General features: G+C 37.2%; 2 protein-coding genes across 3 annotated transcripts in view; both read right to left on the bottom strand.

Annotated features, from left to right (window-relative positions):
- Positions 1–2,796: 2,796 nt before the first annotated feature.
- Positions 2,797–10,830, bottom strand: LOC116168384 (leucine-rich PPR motif-containing protein, mitochondrial). The gene is made up of 4 exons (XM_031484185.1): positions 10,414–10,830; positions 9,795–10,325; positions 3,568–6,464; positions 2,797–3,346 (listed from the first exon to the last, which is right to left on the bottom strand). Exons 1-4 carry the CDS (start codon positions 10,548–10,550, stop codon positions 2,856–2,858), a joined length of 4,056 nt encoding a protein of 1,351 aa, XP_031340045.1. The 5' UTR covers positions 10,551–10,830; the 3' UTR covers positions 2,797–2,855.
- Positions 10,831–11,485: 655 nt separating this feature from the next.
- LOC116168386 (ATP-binding cassette sub-family G member 1-like) overlaps positions 11,486–20,079 on the bottom strand; it is a 59,795-nt gene continuing 51,201 nt past the window's right edge. For both annotated transcript variants that reach the window (XM_031484190.1, XM_031484189.1), the window contains 9 exons: positions 17,551–17,740; positions 16,161–16,306; positions 13,302–13,540; positions 13,153–13,251; positions 12,957–13,108; positions 12,741–12,909; positions 12,591–12,691; positions 12,389–12,544; positions 11,486–12,337 (listed from right to left, as the gene is read on the bottom strand). In XM_031484190.1, the coding sequence (XP_031340050.1) occupies positions 11,990–12,337; positions 12,389–12,544; positions 12,591–12,691; positions 12,741–12,909; positions 12,957–13,108; positions 13,153–13,251; positions 13,302–13,540; positions 16,161–16,306; positions 17,551–17,740 (1,600 nt within the window). In that variant the 3' untranslated portion in view covers positions 11,486–11,989. The remainder of the gene's footprint in view (positions 12,338–12,388; positions 12,545–12,590; positions 12,692–12,740; positions 12,910–12,956; positions 13,109–13,152; positions 13,252–13,301; positions 13,541–16,160; positions 16,307–17,550; positions 17,741–20,079) is intronic.

Genomic DNA, 20,079 nt, shown 5'->3' with positions numbered 1-20,079 from the left:
AAAAGAATCGCTCGACCGGCCCCCGCACGTGAAAAGGGTGGCCACTTTAGAATTAAAAAACTACGTTTTCAAATTTGTATTTTGATTTTTATCAACATGGAGAAATTTACACATGCACCACTTCATAGCGAACGTGAACAAAAGTATGTCTGACGATAACGTGTACGTTTTTGATAAGTGCTGTGGTGACATACCCATATGGTTATGTAACAAATTTAAATTTGGTTTTATTCCAAGTGGCTACGTATCAAATCTAATTTTTCCAATACCTACATTGTTTTATTGAATTTAATCCCTAATTTTTGTGCATTAACAGGTAATTTTAATCCCTAGGTATTAAAAATCCCCTCATTTTTGTTTTCTTGTAAACAATTCATGGAAAAATGGATTTAAATCGGTCGGTATTGGAAAAAATAGTATAAGCAGCACTGGATTAAACTAGTTTTTGTTCCCTTAAGAAAAGCCCTTGCTACTTAATACAGGGTGTTTTTTGGGAGCTTTAGTTAAACGTTTCTGAGAAAGTAAAATAGGTAGGTTTTTGAAAATTTGTACTTAGGAGTTACTGTGAAGGCCGAATCGATGTAAAATATTTTCAAAATGGTCGCACTTCCGGTTTCATTATTTTAAATAGCAACCCCAATTTTTTATTGGGTTTTTGGATTCTACGTGAAATTTCAGTTCTTTTGATACCCATATGTCGATATCTGCCATTTATGGATTTTAAGTTATTTTGACTTTAAGAAAAAAAATGGCAGATGCAGATGGTACCTTGATAATTGATTACTTGAAAACGGTTGTAGTCATGGCAACCTATTTTTATCAGTGCATATACATAGCGATAAAAAATGAGTGACCGTCGAGTCACCTTTGGAATTTTTGTTTACATGGGAAATCGTACTTAACTCGAACTTCCAAAGGCGACTCGAAAGTCACTCATTTTTGATCGCCCGATAGAATGAATACAGCTTTCTTTTAGTGTACTTAAAAAATAGTCAAGTTGCGTAAAACCGCTCCTATGGAGATCCAAATTTATGAAACTTCAAGACTAAAAACTCAGTTTTTTAAATGGAATTACCATTTTCTTAATATTGCATGAGAAATGGGCATATTTTGACAATACATGTTCCTATAGCTATCTTTAACAGTTTCTGACTTATTCCCATTTTATTGAATTGACACTATTTTTTTCGGATTTTCTTTTTAGTAGTCGGCCATGATTTTATAACAATTGAATTTTAAACAATTCTAGTGACACTAATCCATCACCTACTGTTATAGGTTAACATAAGTTTTTCAAAAATCGAAAAATGACTCGCAGTGGTTTCACCCATTTTGGAATTTATTATGGTGAAATGGACAGAATCGCGGCACATGTTTGCCGTACATTCATTCGAACACCGGAATGAAATTGTATGAATTTTGGAAATGTTGTCCCCCCCATATGCACTACAATCCGTTGGAGCACAAGTGATACAAAGCTCTACAAGAGAATATTTAAGAAAATGAATTGAATTGCAAATGCAAGATTAACAAAATAAATTCAATGTAAAATATAAAAAACTTCGTTGAAACATTTTTTGTATGGAATTGTTGCTAGAACAGATATCGCATTACCTCTCTGAATTTTCAGACTTATACGTTGTTTTTAAGAAATTCAGTTGAACGACTCTGTCTACATTTCTCAAAAATTTTCCGTCCTATATCCTTAATAAATGACTTATTTATTAATAAATTATTTAGACTAGAATCAATGATATTAAAGAATCCTTTCCTTGATTTGTTTAAAATTCGATTGTTATAAAATCATGGCCAACTACTAAAATGAAAATGCGAAAAAAATGGCATCAATTTAATGAAATGGGAATAAATCAGAAAATGTTAAAGATAGCTATAGGAACATTGAATTGCGTTTTATATGGCTAAAGCTATGCGCATATTGAATTTTATGCAATTCGGTTCATAACTAACGGAGATGTCAAGAGGGCCTACTTTCTTTTTTGGTCTACATTGCCAACTCACGAACTCCGATCTACAAATTTGATAAAGAATCCACCTGAAAAATTTCATTGTAATCTGTCCATTCGTTTATAAGTTATTGTGCTAACGGACGGACGGACAGACACCGCAAAATTATAAACTCGCTAGGAGCTCGTTAATAATCAGTCAGCTGAGCTCCAGTGAAAGTTTTAATAAGACGTACGTAAAAGTTTGGGTGTAGCAGTGTTTGATTGAAGTTGTCTACCGTTTCCAGATAATTTCTCAGAAAAAGTTTAAGTTCATTATTTTGTTTAATTGTTCATCGAATGCTTATGCGTGGTGTGTAAACGGACCTACTTGTTGTAGTCCATTTTTTATTGATAGAATTTTATCATTAATTTGATTTGTTTTTAAAATAAATTTAGTTTGTGTGAATTTATGTAAACCGTATGTTTATTCGAACCCTTTAACGATCCAGATAAATATGACATGCTTAATTATGATTAATTTTGTTGACCTGTACCCAAAGTTTGTTTCAGGTGTTCTCAAAATTTGCTTTTTGGAATTTGATCGTGAGTTATTTACCATAAAATTTGGAATTTGAAGTCGGAATTGGACTTTTTCATTACGGCGGGATTCAGGAATTCATGGAAATGTCACTTGAGGTTTGCTTATAAAAATCACCCACTTTCTAAATAAAATAACTTTGGTTGAAAAAGATAATACACTTTCCATTCAATGGCTTGTTGCAAAATCAGAAGAAAAGTTGGTAGGTGCAAAATCTAAAAATCACTAAAGGTAGCATGGAATACACAAATAGACAGATAAAGATAATTTTATAAGAAAAAAACAAACAAATACACTTAGTTTAAATTACACTACTTTGGTGACGCTACATCATCATCGGAACTATGCGACGTTGCATTCGTCTGACTATTCCTTACTGGAATTTCGTAATTGAAGGGTTTATTCATTTGTAAATATACGTTCTTAACTCTATTTAAAGCGGTACGATTAATATACTCTAATTGAACTTCGTTCGCGATTCTGTCAAACGTCTCGACTACTTCCTCATTTTTATTTTTTAATACTAGAATATCCAATAAGCAACTGTACGCATTCCCGAGAGCGCCCGGCGTCACTACGCTACCCTTCAATTGGTCAATTAGAGTTCTAACAATGTTCTCGTCTGACCTTTCGCGCGCCTTCTGAATGACTCTTTGAAACATTAACCGAGGCGTGTTGTGCAAATACGTGTCCCAGATGGTCTTCGCTTTCTCGGAGTGACCCTCGACGAAGTAGTACGACCACAGAACGTTTAGGGGAGCTACGATTCCGCGCTGGGCGTACTTAAGTGCTATAGCCTCATCTGAAAACAAAGCGAAACCAGTTTAGAGTACAGGGTATTTTTATGCACAATATAAATCCAGTTTCATGGTTGATGCAATGTAAGACAGTGTTGTCAAGTCGCGCGCATTTCTTCAGCAGCTCAGTAATAAATGCGCGCGGCAGTGATTTTCGTAAGAAAACGTTTACTAACGAAAACGCGATAGAGTGACATTGCATCGCCCAAAATAAGCGATTAATTACATTTGTCGATGAGCTCCGGATGTTTCTCCATAATGCCAAGCACGCCGCCTCTGGGAAACTTCTCCGCCAAGATCACGATTTCGCCCTCCTTCACGTTGGTGATTTCGCGATCGAGTTTATTAAGGTATTCCTCCGCCTTTCCCGCCATGAGATTGGCGTGACACATTCGGTTGTCGAACGATAATAATTTTTTAGTTTCGTGATTAATTTTGTTACCAATCAGTGCTAAGTTGTTGACGTCCCCCTTGTGCGCCAGGTTGTTGAGTAAAAAGCGAAAAACGCGCGGGATTAAAGTTAGAGATCTATCCAGGACTTCGAGCGTCATTTCCGTGGCTTCTCGGAGGCGGTCCTTAAGAATGAGCTGTTCGATTAGGTTCGACGAGTCTGTTACTGAGAGCGGATCGCGTAAATTGCGCAACATCGCGAGCGCGGACTCTAGATTTCCCTCCTTCAGAGTTTGGCGGAATAGTTGTGCGTTGGTGGGTCTTTCCTCCTTGGGTCTCTGCAGGACTTGAATTTGCCTCGGTCGCACCGGTTGAGGTTCGGGCATCGCGAACGGTACACTAATATTGTGCTTGATTAAAAAGTTGCCGAGGGTAATTAAAAATGTGTCATTAGGCGCCATGTCCTCCTCTTGCATTTGCGTCCAGAGGCCTAAAGCCTTGTCGGTATCTTCGTGCTTGATGTAGCTCAAGAGCAGTTGGTAGTAAATGTCAGATCGGTCAATGTGGTTCAAATCCTTAGTGGCGTCCTTTAAACCTTCCAAAGGTTTTACCATGTCTTCCTGTTGGAAACGTTGGCAGGCGCTATTGATACGTTGCGGTCTTGTTTGTAGACCCGGAGTCTCCAGAATTTTTCGCGCCTGGCGGATACGCCCACATTCTACGAACGTGAAAACAAGATCATACAAACTGTTTATTTCACCATGAACTGACGTGCTTAAATCGGTAAGTTTCTGCAACTTGTCCGCGTCTTCCATTTGAATTAATTTACAGGCAAGTTCGTTTTTCCAAGGAGTCGCTCGGAATTGATTGCAGCACCATTCGAACTTCTCGAGAGCTTTTTCCAAATCGTTTCGGACCAGGTGTACTTTTACCAATGGTCCCAGCATGACATTGTTGACTTCGATGAACTCCTTCTTGACTAGTATGTTAAATAATGTCTCCAGCTCTTCTGGTTTGCCTTGTTCGGCCAACATATTCAGAGTTCGCCAACAGTGCGTGGTGTATTGGAACGGTTGCTCTTCTAATTTGCGATCTCGGGTTTGTTCGTTAATTAAATCGATCGCTTCATTGAAACGGTTGTTTTTGATGAGTAGAGCGACCACTCGTATTACTTTAAGATCATCTAAAGCAAGGTTCGTATCCATCTCCCTCAATTTGTTGTAGTACTCCAAACTTTTATCGAGATTCTCGTGATACGAGTACAATTCTATTAGTTGCGCGTACGCGCCCGCCGTGTACTCGAACCCTTTCTTATCAAGCTCTGGCAACAGCGCTTCAGCCTTCTCCAACTCTTTGGCTCGACAGTATAAGGTAAGAAGCTGCCTACTTAGTCCCATAGTATCTTGACCTTTCGCCTGCAAATTCTGAACCAATCTCTCCAACTGGGGAATATTCATTTTATCGGAAGGCGTGTACACGGGAGGTTTCTTTACGACGGGCACCGGGGTCAATTCTCCCGAAGTCATCTTATCCAAAAGACTCGAAATTTCGGGCGTCAACTTCTCGCCTAACTTATTTTGAATTTTTTCCGCCGTGGCGCTGTCAATACTTAACCCTTGCGCCGCGAGGGCGCTCAACACGGACTCTCCCGCATCCAAAAAACTCCGCCAATTACTCGTCAGGTCCCACACAAACTGTCCAATGAGTTCGTTATCGTCCATCGCCTTATCTTCGTGATCCACGAATATTTCTCGACGATCAAGATTTTCGCGAATATGCTGCAAAATCGTCACATACGCGTTGAGATTCGCACTTTTATAAAATGCGTTAGTCAAATGCCTCTTGATCATTTCCGGATGGTAGTAAGCCGGTACCCGACTGATGATAATCGACGCTTCCTCAATCTCACCTTTTTGAAGCAGCGAGTATACCAAGTTACAGGCGGAGGATCCTACGGAAATATTCGCCTGACGTAACTTCGCCAACACCTCGCTACTTCTTCCCTTAATGTTCGGAATGACATACTCTCTAATTGTCTCAGAACTGGGAGTCATATTAAAATTTCCCATGCTAAGAAGAACGTCGATTATGCTATTGCCGGTGGGATCGCTATTCGCTTTGGCTAGAATTAACGGCCAAAAGAAGTGTTGACGAATCTCGTACCCGCTGTTTTGTAACTGCTTCATCAGCGCATACGCCTCAATTTCGTCGCCTTGTTGTATACTTACTTCCGTTGCCAACAATAAGGGGCGATCGTGCAGCTTCCTCTCCTCGAAAATTTTGCAGTACTCTAAAATTGTCTCCAACGGCCTTTTTGCCTTAACCAGCTGCTTGATAAAAAATGACCCGCTATTATGTAAGCCACCGTCGGGCTTGGTGATTCTTGGCAACGTTTCTAAAACCATCAGCGCCGCCTCTTCAAGTCCGTTATTTATCAAGCGATAGATCATATTGATCGCGTCCTGATTATAACCGAACGCTTTCCTAACTCTACCTAATATCACAGGAATGTGTTTAAGATGGCCGTTGGTCGCCAACGCCTCGACTATATCTAAATAATCTTTGTCCACCAAATAGATCTCGCTTTGTTCGCATTTCTCCAACAACTTATTAATGGTGTCAATGTCCCCTTTTTTCGCGTAGCCGCAAGCTAACGTGGTATACGTATCGGCGGTTGCCTCCAGGCCAGCTTTCATCATTACCGATACAATACTCTCGGCAGACTCCATGTCTCTGTAAATTGCTGTGTTTAGTTATTAGATCGAGCCAGGCAATTGCAAAAATATAAAAGAGACTTTCTGCCCATGTAAAAGTTAAATTTAATTGGGACACCCCATACAACTATAGCCTTCTCCTAATAGTCTAAGAGCTGGCTACGAAAAAAAGTGTTTTTTTGTGTAAAGTATCCTTATACATAGTGAAGTAGAAAAAGTCATGTCTGCCAGCGAGATCCGGTGGCATAAAGTTGGGAAGGGCGGTCAAATATGTCAAATTTTAATAAAGCTGCCAACATAAGAAATCCCCATGTCTACTTCTAAATGAATAGCACTGTATATTAAATCAAATTTTTCAAAATTTTGAAAGGTATGTTTCTACCGTCAGCCATTTTTATTGAGTGGTAACGGCTGCCATGGATACAATAAACAAAACATAATCTCCATAAATCCATGGCCTACTATTTAAAAACCGTAAAAATAAAGTTTTTATTTTAGGTTCATGGCTAAAATTGAAAAAAAATATAGGATGTGATACATCAATGTAACCAGGAAAAATTAATGCAACAAAATTTACGGGTTTACAGGGTGTTCAATTCGACTTAAATCGTTATTTCTATGTTATTTGCGACATTTCAAATTAACTACATGCGAAATTAGATCACTCACTAGTAGGCGGGGGACACTTTGTAACCTGAAGGCCCAATCTTCAAATGAGTATAACTTTATAATTGCAGATTTGTCATGTTCATCTTCAAAAACCCCCAGATACCAAATTTCGTCGAAATCAGAATTTTTTTCACACCCTCAAGTAAGAGTGCGCCCTTTCATAATAGGAATTTTGAAAAAAAAATTTCAAAATCGGATAGGGCATACCCGAAAACCTATTCAAAGACGTGCCACCCATCTTTGTAACTCTTATGGTTGCTGAGAAAAAAAATTAAAGAACAAATCCAAATTTCACCACTTCTTTGGGAGTGGCTCCCAAACTAAACACGTTGGACCCTCGGTTTATTTGGAAAAAGTGCTTGCCTTGATCCCCTCTATTACCCAATTTGTTTTTACATGCGGTCATGTAACACCCTGTATACATATGGATACATACAGGGTTTTTATTCTTTAAAAGTTGAATAATCTTCAACATTTGATTAAATTTTAACGATGATCGAAATAAGCACCTAGCTCCTCAAGCTAGGAAGCTAAAAATTTCGCCGATGGTATTTAGCACCCAGCTGATATACTTTAAGACAGAAGTAGTTAAACAATTATGGTTTCAATTTACATGGAGACATGTAATTAGAAGAAATCCTGCTTGTTTCTGAAAAATAAATATGCCTCGCCTAATGCCAATGTGAGAACTTGTAGTGGGGATACAATTAAATAGGGGTAGAGATCGTTCCAAGACTAAAAGAGGATGAGATGCGCGTAAATACGATGTGCGGTTTTTTCAGTTGACATTCCCAGCATTTCTCTGGCGTGCAGCGTGTTATTTCTTTAGAATCTTAGAAAATAAAGGCGTTTACAGTGTTGCTACGGGCATTTGAAATTCTGACAGGTCTTGTGTATTAACAAATGTGTTTTAAAATTGGATTTGGGCTTGGTGATAAAATCACACCGGTCACATTTTAAATTCTGACAGGATCCATGTCTTGACAAATGTTAGATGTGCTTTAAGACAGGATTTATATTTGGTGACGAAAGCATACTGGGCACACTTTAAATATTTGGTGATCTTGTATGTAAATGAATGTGTTTTATTAATTCGATTTATCATTCGTTGCATAGTCATACAGGACACATTTTAAATTCTTGGTAGTCTTGTCTTGTTTATTACAAAAGTTTCTTTACAATGATTGTTATGCACCTATACAGGTCAGGTAAAAAAGTATCAAGCCTAAACACTTTTTTTTAATGTAATTATGTTAACACCCCGTATATTTTAATCTAAAAAATAGCATAAGCATTAAAATATCTGACACTAAAAAATTTAAAAAAATTCAATATTGATTCAAAAAGAATAAAAAAAGATTTTAGAAATGTTCAACAATCTTTTTGAAATTTTTGTGCATTTCATTTGAGTCATTTGAACCTTTTTTTTATTTTTTCAAATCTTTTTGAATCTTATTTGAATTTGAATCACTATAAGCCTTTTCGAATATCACTGGTGCGCTATATTTTTGAAACGAGAATTTAGGTTAAAATATATAGAAAGTTCCATTAAAAAAATCATTATAAAGAAACTATTGTAATGTATCCCTTTTAACTAAAGGGTCTTTCTGGAATTGGCTGTATTTTTCAATTGCCCAGTATCTTTTAAGCGAGCTAATATGTTCAAATTTGGTTTTTAACATTTTAAGTTTGATCCAAAAAGAAGACATGACGCCCATATTACTGTTTTCATAGCACTAACAATTATAGAGATACCCTAGAAAAGTGCCGAAAATGAGACACCCTGTACTTTAAATTTGTGATCAGTGGCGTACTTCTGCATGGTCAAGGGGGGCATATATTTTGTTAAATAGCAACCACTATTTTTAGCGCATTTTTGAAAAAAATACGCTATTATATTCGTTATTGCTGGCAGGCCGGCTGTCCGCGTTAGATCTCCACAACTACAATAGCTAGAGACTTCAAATTTTCACTAAAAGCTTTCCGCTATAGTGTAGATGTGCAGGCACTAGTCTATTTTGAGTTAGATTACTTGTGAGATCGATAATTGAAGAAAATAATTTCGATATGGGTTTCGGAGGTGCTATAATTTTACCGTTAGATAGCGCTACTAGTATAAAAACTTATTATTTACTTTGTGATTTGTTTTACAAAATGAAGACGTACCGTCAATTGAAATTAAATAAAATTAATTATTTAACGCAGTCAAAATTACTCGTGAGATCGATAATTTTAAACTTCGCTAATAAAATACCGACCTGCATTACCAAAAATGCGCTTTAATCATGCATATGCTGATTTACAACTTGTTTATTACATATATTTAGAGAGTGCACCAGAAATGGACAAGTAGGTATCGGTTTTCTTAATTTTTCATTATTTTTCCAATGCCCACTGCATTATTTACCTTCTTTATCAGAGCTGTTCAAGAAGTTTGGTTAAAGTAAGTAATGAAATTATAATAAAGAAGATGCAAGATGTTAAGATTACATTTGGGCCATATTTGTCCTATAGGGACTTTAGCTCGGTCTTTAGGCTGGGTTCCATTTTCATTCAGTTGTCTAAATAAGATACCAATTATAAACAATTTAAAGGTGACCCAATATCAGCACAGTTGAAAATAGGCACCAAAATCCTCGCAATACAACAAAGCATAGAATAGAAAGAAAATATATCTTACCCAACTTGCGAGTGACCCATAATTAACGCATTAAACACATGCTCGTTGACAGGCAACTGTTTCTCGCGCATGTACTCCAAAATTCGTGTGGCGCCCTCGATGTCTCCAAGTTGGCAATATCGAGATATCAGACGTTGATATGTAACTCGGTTTGGTTCGATTTTATTTGCTTCCAACTCGCTTAGAAACTCGGCAGGTGAAAATTCGTGCCTGTTCTCCAGGTAGACCCTTAACAGCGCATTATAATGGGAGATGTCCATTGGTACGTTGAGCTTAAGCAACGTATTCCAGATCTCCTGCACCAATTTGGTTCTGACCTCCGGCATTTCTTCCGGAACCAGATTGCCGCAACATCGAATGACGAGTAACGATTGTGAGCTTGTCGCAGTACGCGAGCTACGAATTTCTTCCAGGACGTCCTCAATGTCCTGTCGCGATATTCGACCGACCCGTCGCACATCCTGGTCGAGCCGCTTTAAACTTCGATCTAAATTTTGGTCATGTTGCGCTGTTACTTGGCTCGTAAGACTTCTGCAAATTGTTAACTTTGTTATTGCGTAACACATAAACAAACCGGTGATTGAAGAGGGTTATGTAAAAGGATGATGTAAAAACGTACCGCGGTAAAATACTGCAGAAACATTGTGTGGTGTTCACTAAATTCGGGTCGAATTCTCGTGGTCCGTTTATGACAACGTGACGAGCGAATCCCGCTAAATATCTTACAAACTTTGAGGATCTTAAAATCGAGGCCATGCTCGTGCTCGAAATTTTAAGTGTAATTTAGTTACTTTTGATCTGCGCGGTTGCAACAGTAAACAACTGTATGTTGGCATCAATGATATTCGATAACTTTAAAGGTGTGTTTACACGAATCTGATAAATATTAGCATATACAGGATCCTCGGTAAGTCAATGATATTGTCGTCTGGTGTAATGTTGCTTACATATCGGCAGTGTTACAAGTGGCACACGTCGTTTTTAACTCTACACGTACTGGTGTTCTTTGCTATCCTAATAAGCAAAAAAATATTAGGCAACAAATGTTTATCTATAAAAATATGAGAAGACCTTGCTTCTCTTTAATTGACCAAATTTCTGTACGCCGAGCTGAAGCAGCAATTGCAACTGCCAAATGTGACTGGAAACGACAATTATATAGTCACTTTTTCTCCGAGAGAGAAATTCAAATTACGTTGTTTAATTTGGGATTTGTTTATTAGACCATACAATTCTGTACGGGTATTGATACTTAGGTAATATCCGGCTTGCATTCTCTTCATTCAATCCAAAGTTAAAGTTGCTGCCAATCTTTTAATGGGTTCACGATCCTACTGTGACCACTGCCACCATATCTCATTGCCAAGCCAGGGTAAATGTCCTCAGGCCACTCCAAAACGTTCGATGTAGGTAAGTGGTAAAAGAGGGTGTCCTTTTACCATACCTTTATACTCCATACGGAATTTCGTACAATGTGACAATAACTAAATCTACAACTATTATAACCGCGTCGTACATTATCAATTGCAAGTCTAAAATTAAAGGAACGATAAGGTACATGTACTGTCGCAGAAAGGTGAAGTAGAGGCTTTCCTCATTCTTTTTCTTCAAATTCCGGAGCTCTTTGCCGCGTTTTAACCATTATTACTAGCTTATATACAATGTTATTATTAGGTATAGAGAAATAACTATTGTTATCGTATTTCTTTAATTAAAATAATTAGGTCATGTTGAAATCACTTTCAGTTGAATACTCTTAATGGCGAATAAATTGCCGTCTGCGCCGTCAAATTTAAGCAAACCTTAACCACAGATATACGTAACATATATCTACTGTGCCTTAACGTTAAAGTGTTGCTGAATTTTTACGGTGCAAATCTATATTTAAGTGAGTGAAGTACGAGATTCGTTTATTGAAAATTCAGGCACACTTCGGCCTACCTAATCACTATTTATTTGACTATAAGTGGAACACCTTTAAACAATTAAAAGTGTTAATCACAGACTTTGGTTGCCAATTTGCTGGGACATCATCTAACGTTTAGCTATGTACAATTCACCTAGATATTTAAAAAATGTAAATACGATTTTTGGCAAGCAATATAGCTACCCAATGTACTCACAGTATATCGCACACCATTACCGTTAGTAAACTGAAACTATTAACGATTTGGCCATAGACCATATCACGTTGGTTAATTACTAGACAACCTTTTCTTTAACGTATAGTATGCTAAAAGCCTCAAAAATACTATGATAACGAATAACATTCCAACACAAAACCAATAATTTATGTTTTCCATGCCAATTTCGTTTAAAAAAACCGATGGCGTCGTGTAATGACAGTATAGTGTGTCCTCTGGGCATGGTATCGTTGTCCTTCCTTGTCCGTATATGGAGTACACAAGACCTTGCAACGCGTAACGTAGATATGATACATAAGAAAGTATGTAAAATGGTTTTGACATATGAGTTAGAAATACTAGAAATCCAGCGAGGGCTATCATAAATGCTAAGGATATTGCGCCCAAAAAGGTCCCGTTCTAAAATGGTTTTGTAAATAATTTGGCAAATTTACATGTAGGTTTACATACTATAGGATTCACTATGGTACCCAAGAAAATGCCCACGCTCTCTGCTGTTATTGTCAGTAAACAGCATACGGTGAGAAACATTGTAAACCGATCCCATTCGCAAGGCTGTGAGCTCATAAAATACGAAATGGCTGTAAAACACGTGCAGAAGAGTATCTGTAATAAACCCTTGTTAATCGCATGCGAAAGACTAATTCAATACCTGAATCGGGATATCTGCAACCATAAACGCAGCGTAGTAGGTTTTCAGTTGGTACCAATTGTTAAATCTTTCCTTCTTTAGTACGGGCAGCTCCAAAGGAACTGGAAGAACAAGTGCAAACGTTTGGTTTAACACAGTGGAAACACTTACACCTAAGCACCGCCGGCATTATGGCAGTGTAGCAAAGATATGCGCACGTGACTACGAGGTACCCAAAGTTGGCTATTATTTTCGAGGCATCATTCCCAATGTCGAAGTAAAACAGACCTATAAAGATTCCGATTACGGTGTGAAGAACAAACTTTAAACGTGTAACTGTCTGCAAGAAACTGTTTAATATTAGGCAAAGAGATATGTTAGTGGTACCCAATCTCTGTACAGCTGCAGAAACGCCCGATTCACTAAGACCACAAACTTGGCCCATTCCGTTGGCGAATTGTGCGTCACCTCCGTCATACTCATTTGTACTACTGGTTTGTTACTGTTTTCGTCCGTTGCAAATTCTTCTTGAATGTTTACTGTAACAAACTGTTTAATTGCCGTCGAACGAACTTATACCCACATCTCGGTGATGTACACGTGCTCCTCCAGCTCTGCTGCTTTGCGTATTGGGAGAGTGTATCTGTGAAATTACCGTGTTCTCCACTCGCGACTTCGATTACTGGAAATAAACTGAGTGTCTTGCACAGAAATTGTGATAGATTAGCTTACAGTAGTCGGCCGGGTTGTGATATTCGGGACAGTTGAGACCAACTGACGACAGATACGTGAGGGTGTTTGGGCTGGAGCCTTTGTATATGCAGAGTCCTTCGGCCATGACGTATACGTAATCAAACATTTCATAAATAGCAGCGCTTGGTTGATGGATTGTGCAGACGATGGTACGGCCACCTCTAGCTAATGCCTTTAATGTACTTATGCATTGAAGCGAAGATAAACTATCTAAACCCCTAGAACAGAAAAGAAACCTTACATTCTGCTTGCGTTATGTGATATAGTTTAGTTTAGAAATGGATAATTTGTTTTTACACAGTTCTTGATCATTTTAACTACCTAATCTTTTATTAAAATCTGTTGGATAGCCTAAGAAATAAGAAAACCGGTGTATGGAAGCAGCTATGACCTGTAAAATGTGAAAAGCAGTCATTACCTACCTAACTGATTTTTTTGGGAAATGCATTGGAGAATTACTGGGAAGGGATTTGGAAACTCAAAAACTGTATTAATAGACACTGTGCCGCAGTCAGAGTAGTAATATAAAACCGATTTAAGTTTATTCTTGTAACTTAATTGTTATAATTATCTTTTTAACGCAATACACAAAAATCGTTCATCTACCCATCGGCTAAATCTCACGTATTGACTTTGGACATTCGCCGAATTATATATCTTACGCCCTTTGGGTGCGTTTCAGGACACTTGAGTCCATGATAATTGTGTGGGACAGTACGCCTTCAAAATGTTTTTCATAATCGTAACGTTTACTATTTTTAATGAAGGTGAGATAATTGCGCCCTAAGACAAAACTACTGTAACCTTCAGCATTAATTATGTCTGATTTCCATATAGGTATAGGTATGCTACATTTCGTCCAAGATAAAGACTTCATCATAGTCTGTCCCAGAATTAGAGGAGAGTAATAAATCACATTCGGGTTTGAAAAAGTAGGGCTATTTTTCCATAGAAGCGGATAACAAATATTTACCACTAAACATAGGCATTTGAAATGAGAAATTTAAAATGTACAGCTTCTAGTGTATAGAGATATAGGTACTTCGGCAATACATGCAGGTCAGAATAACGGTACTTTAGCCTGGGGGCGGTTGGCCAGGGTCATAATTTCGCAATTGGCCTGGGGTGCAAGGTGCCCGATCATATTTCGGTAGTTGGCCCGGGGTGCCCGGTCGTATTTTCACATCTGGCCCAGGGTCGGCAGTTGGCCCGAGGGTGCTATATTTCGGCAATGGGCCTGGGGTGCGTTATGCATGGGGAATTTAGGAAAGTTGGCCCGGTGGTACATGCCATCTTGGACGTTGGATCCATCTTAAATGCTGAACCCATCTAACAGACCTGGGTTGAGCGTTCTAAGAAACCGCTAGAGCGACGATCACTCTTATTTTCTCAAAAATGGCCGCGAGCATCAAGTTGTTTTCCAAAGCGAACCCGCTTGCGAGTTCCGATCACTCCTAAAAGCGCTCGAGCGAAAAAGAGCTTGTGAGCGGAAAGAAACGCTCATGAGTGGAAAAACCGCTCGTAGGCAGAAAAAAGCGCTCGAGCACTTTAAGCTCTTTTTCCGCTTGGAACGCGTTTTCGAGCGGAACGCTGGCGAGCAGCACCCAGGTCTGCCATCTAGGATGCTGGACTCATCTTGGCTGCTGGACCCAACATCTTGGATGCTGGATTCACAATTTGGATTCTGGGCCCATCTAGGATGCTGGATACAAGCTCACGATTTGAGCTACGGAGGCTTTGAGAATTATATAGTGACAGGTCGAATGGATACCTATATCCATACATATATCTGTGTCCATACGTTTGATGCTACACATTTTAAATTTCTCATTTCAAATAATTATGTAGGTACATATTTTATGATGGCAAATATTTGTTATTACCTTCTACGAAAAAATTTTAGTCTTTTCTAACCGAGTGACTCCCTCTAATTCTGGGACAGACTATAATTAAGGCAAAAATGCAGCAAAAAATTGCAAAAATCCGCAGATTAAACTTAATTACTAATCTATACATATATGCAAATTAGCCAAGACTAATTTTGAAGAACAAAAATACTGGTTTTAGGTATAATTAAAACTTTTGTTTCTCTCGAATGATTTCAATGCCACTTTTCTTTGAGGCACAGCAATTTTATCATGGGGCCCATTTTAGGCATCACCTTCTTCATTAATAATAGTGACGTCATCACTATGAAAAACATTTCGAAGACGCAACTGTCCCATTTAATTACCCTAAACGCGCGGACACGGAAAATTATACCCATACCGTCCACGCCCTCGCAAATTCCTTCGTTTTGGCAAAATTATTACTTCTCATTTGCCATACTTAGGTATCATTTATTGACATCTTACCCAATTGGTTTTTATACAGGAACAGTGGTTTCCAATGGGAATTAACTAGTAGACATAGATGGTGAAAGAAGCTCAATCTGATATGTTTGCGCTTTTTCAAAAAAGACGTTGAGTTGTAATGAATCTACCAGAATTTCACATTTACCTTGTAGGGTTTATTCCGACCGAGAATGAACTCGAATCTAATTATATGTAGTTTCCGCTACCCTAAATAAAGTAGTGAAACTTTGGGTGCGCATTTACAAACAAGGAATTTATACATTTTTTACACTAATGTTTCTTATAAGGAAACACGTTTATCCTCTCCAAAATTAATGTTCTAATTATTCAGATAAAATCAATCAAGACAATGACTATGCTTAATTACACAGCTTCTTATACATTGGGTAAAAAATTTAGATGTTTTTATTCTGATAAGTTCAAGGTAATTGTTATTTTATTATATAAGTTGTTTACACTAAATAATTTAAAAAAAACTTCTTACGTCGTTGGTTCGTCCAAAAACATGACAGGTGGATTATTCACTAATTCCAATGCAATTGAAAGTCTCTTTTTCTGCCCACCCGATAATTGACCGCATCTTGTATTTTTGCAAGACGATAATCCCAAAGTGTCCAGCACATCGTCGACCTGCAAAATTAAAATCAAATTAATTCAGAAATTAAACATACCTACAACATTATGGTTCGCTGAGAAACATACGTGCTCACTGTTCAAGTCATCAAGTGCCTTCGAATGCGTTTGAAAAATGATTTTAATTTCCTAATATTTAAAAGTTCTGAAAGCCTCCCCATAATGCTAGCAAAATAGCAAAAGACGAAAGCAACCAAGATTGCTTAATGAAACAGCTCAGGTTGAAGTTCTTGGCCAATTTGCCATAAATCCCTCAATGTCAATATTTAGTTTTTTTGTGTTAATTATTAAATTTTTGTTAAATTGTCTTAATGAATATTGACTATTGATACCGCTGGAAAGCATTTATCGGTAGCTTTCCAACAATGTGTCACAAATATGGAGTTGCCATTTAGGATTTTAAGAGGGAGGGGTTAAGAGGGGGTTGTCACTCATAACGTCATTCTCGTTCCCCGTCGATACCCCCGAAACGGTTTTGCGCGATTTTCAATATCTTCTATATAGTTTGGAAAATATGGCCGACTGCCGACTTTAAAATTGACACCCTGTATGTACCTACCATACCAAAACCATTTGATCATTGCGTAAATTGAAGTCATACTTTATTTTTATGGAATTACAAATTTTATGGTTAAAATCATAAGTTATGAATTTGTAGAAGAATTTGTAGCGTTTTTGATCTCTATGTTACAGTTTGTTTAATTGGAATTCCAACATCGACGCCGAAGTGATAAATGGTGAAATTCGCCCTCGTTTTATAGATTTAGACGTTAGAAGTAAGTGATACATAATAAATCAATATATTTAAGGACCGTTATAAATTCGTTAATACTTAATTGTACATCAATAAATCCCGTTACATTTTTCGTTATTCGTTACAATAGGAATTACTTGTCTGTCCCTTCTTGAGTTGTTATTAAACTCTCTCCTTTTGAAATATTTTTTAATAATCCCTTGACACTGCCGTCTTTTCGAACGAATATCAATGTTATCCGGGAGGATTTTTCTTTTATCTCTTGTCGCCCTCTAACGAAACCCCAGAGACTTAACAATTCTTAATTCAAATTGAGAAGAACAATTAATAAGAACCGGAGAATATATCCGAAAATTAATTACCTATATTACTCATAATAATGACTTTAATTTCATACAGATTCATTTGAGTATTTAATCATCGCAGCTCTGTCTGATTGACGGGCCAGCAGTCAAAAAGAGCTTAGGTTGGAAAGGCGACTACTTACTATAAATTCCTTAGACTTAGGCGATACATTGGATCCTAATTTTAAGTTTGTCGACATCTTCATGATTTCAGATATCGTAAAGAACGGAACTAGTTGATCATCCTGTAATATGTAGCAAGACTCCTTTTTATACTGCTTCGAGCCGCTCCGCTTTTCGAGATTGTTAATTGTGCCTTTCATTCCAGTCGATCTGAAAAGCAGTCATTTTAGTTCCTTGTTCGGTACCTAGGTATATGTAATATGCTTAAACATCAGATTGAACTTGGCCTTAAAATTTAGAAACTGAATCCAATTTTTGTCATAGGTAGCTATTAGGTACGTATTCTATCTATCCATAGCACATTATAGTTTAGTTTTTTTTTGTTTCTTTCTGTAATTGTTTTTTTGCACTTTGGAAATAAAAATCTATCTATCTAAAATCTATCTAGAAAATATAGAATAGGTCATACTTGTCTTAGACATAGGTACCTAATGACTTTCGAAACTCCTCCAGTCTGCGAATATTACAACTATAAAACATGTTCTTTAAAATTGCCAACGTTACAGCAACCTCAGTGATTGCCCCCAGAATGTCTTAACTAACCAGTTTAGTTTTATGATGTGATAAACTTTTTGAAAACAACAACCTACATAATTGCATATACCTATGAATTATGATGTCAACTATACTGTATTTATACTTTTACAGACGTATCAATGACCATTGCTGTCGAGCTCGAGGCATGACAAAAGTTAAAAAAAATCAGTGGCTAACGCAAGGTTATTTGGATTCTGGACGTAAGGTTAATAAGTTTATTATTATATTTTTCGAGTATCTAACGTCATTTTTGTGCCATTGCGTGCATCTAATTAAACCTCGATTGTAACTATTTTTCCGGAAATAAAAAAAGGATCATTAATATTATTAATTCCGACCCAAGGCCCAATCCGCATATTCTAAAGTGAACAGTGAATTAAAGATGCATTATATAAAAATAAGATTTTTTTTGAAAATGTATTAATTAGGTATATGGAAAAGTAGAAACTATAAACGACCTTGTTCTAAGTTCTTGACCACAACCTCCTGGGATAACAAGTAGTCCTTGGGTCAAGGGTTTTTTTCAAGTCTTGTTAGCAAATCGGAGCGTTATCCTTTAGAAGTGCGATTTTACGAAAGAACCTGTTTAACTTGCAACATTCTACAGGAGAAATTCATTATGTATATCGTTCGCAAAAAAATTCGAAAGATCAGTTGGTTGGTAAAAGAATGTCTATATCTTTCGAAAATAGGTCCAAGGGCTATAGTATGTCGGTACGTTTTGATTATCCTTTTGCTAGAATTTACTAAGGAGGTACGGAAATTTTGAGCCATTTTTCTAACGATGTTAAGTAAAAGGAAATTATTTAACAAACACTGTAATAATCGACGAAGCGAAATTTGTAAGATACTTTCTATTTTGATCATAAAGAAACTGATTCGAGCTACCGATTGGTGAAAGGAAAATCGAAAATCTTTAGAACGGGATAGACAGACCGACAGGAAGTACGATACCAACAGAAACATAATGGGTTTCGCTTCTGAGTAAATGGACCAGCTTTAAAAGTTTCTAACTAAGGTGCTTGAAGTTGAAGCCTTTTAGCCTTACTTCTTTCTCAATTTCTTCAATAAGATACCCACGTATACAAGTTGTGTGGTGGTAGACGTTTGTGACCCACTGAATTATCTACAAGTAAAGCGAAAGCATTTACTAACAGCCTTCATATCCTTAGAATATAATACATAATAGGGCTTTTTTCAACGGTGCGCGACAACTCGCCAAGGGCGACTCGCCACTGGACCACTCGCCTCTGACTGACTCGCCACCACCGCGATAACTCGCCAACGGACGACTCGCCACTGCGACTATTTTACTTTAAGGAAAGTTTTTCCAATAGTCAACAATATGAGAACAATGTAAAAAAACTTATTTCTTCCCTTTTGCACCACGATGGCGCTGTTAGATTATGCGCTACCGAATATTAAACACTTTCCATAAGTTTCCTGCACAATGGAGGAATTTCACAGAAAATTTGAGTACAAACAAGAAATTTCGAAGTATTTTAAAAATGTTAAATGAAATATTAGAACAGAAGAGAAACAGAACAATTGAAGAATTGTGGAATAGCTTTAAGAATATTACTTGGAGCAGCCGAAAAAGTATGTGGCGTAATAAACACAAAATACAAAATAATTAAAACAAATGTGAGTAATGCAATTAAGGAAATGGTTAAAAAAAAGAAAAGAAAACACGGTAAAAAATATGTTTAAGAATAAGAAGACAAGAGCATTATGAGAAATACAAAAAGTTAGAAAATTAGCGAGAGACGTGAGTGGGAACAATTTGGAACCAAAATTAAAATGGATAGTAGAGTCAATCGGGCAGGATAGTGTGGAAAACAGATAAATCTTAAAACAAATTACGAACGGGAAAGGCAAAATTTTAGTAGAAGAGCAAGACATAACAAATCAAAAATATCATTACTATAAAAGCAAGGATGACCGATGAAGAA

The sequence above is a fragment of the Photinus pyralis genome, unplaced genomic scaffold (genome assembly GCF_008802855.1).
Source record: "Photinus pyralis isolate 1611_PpyrPB1 unplaced genomic scaffold, Ppyr1.3 Ppyr1.4_LG4, whole genome shotgun sequence".
NCBI lineage: Eukaryota > Metazoa > Arthropoda > Insecta > Coleoptera > Lampyridae > Photinus > Photinus pyralis.
The sequence above is the reverse complement of the archived record's forward strand: the minus strand, read 5'-3'. Positions and strand labels throughout refer to the sequence as shown.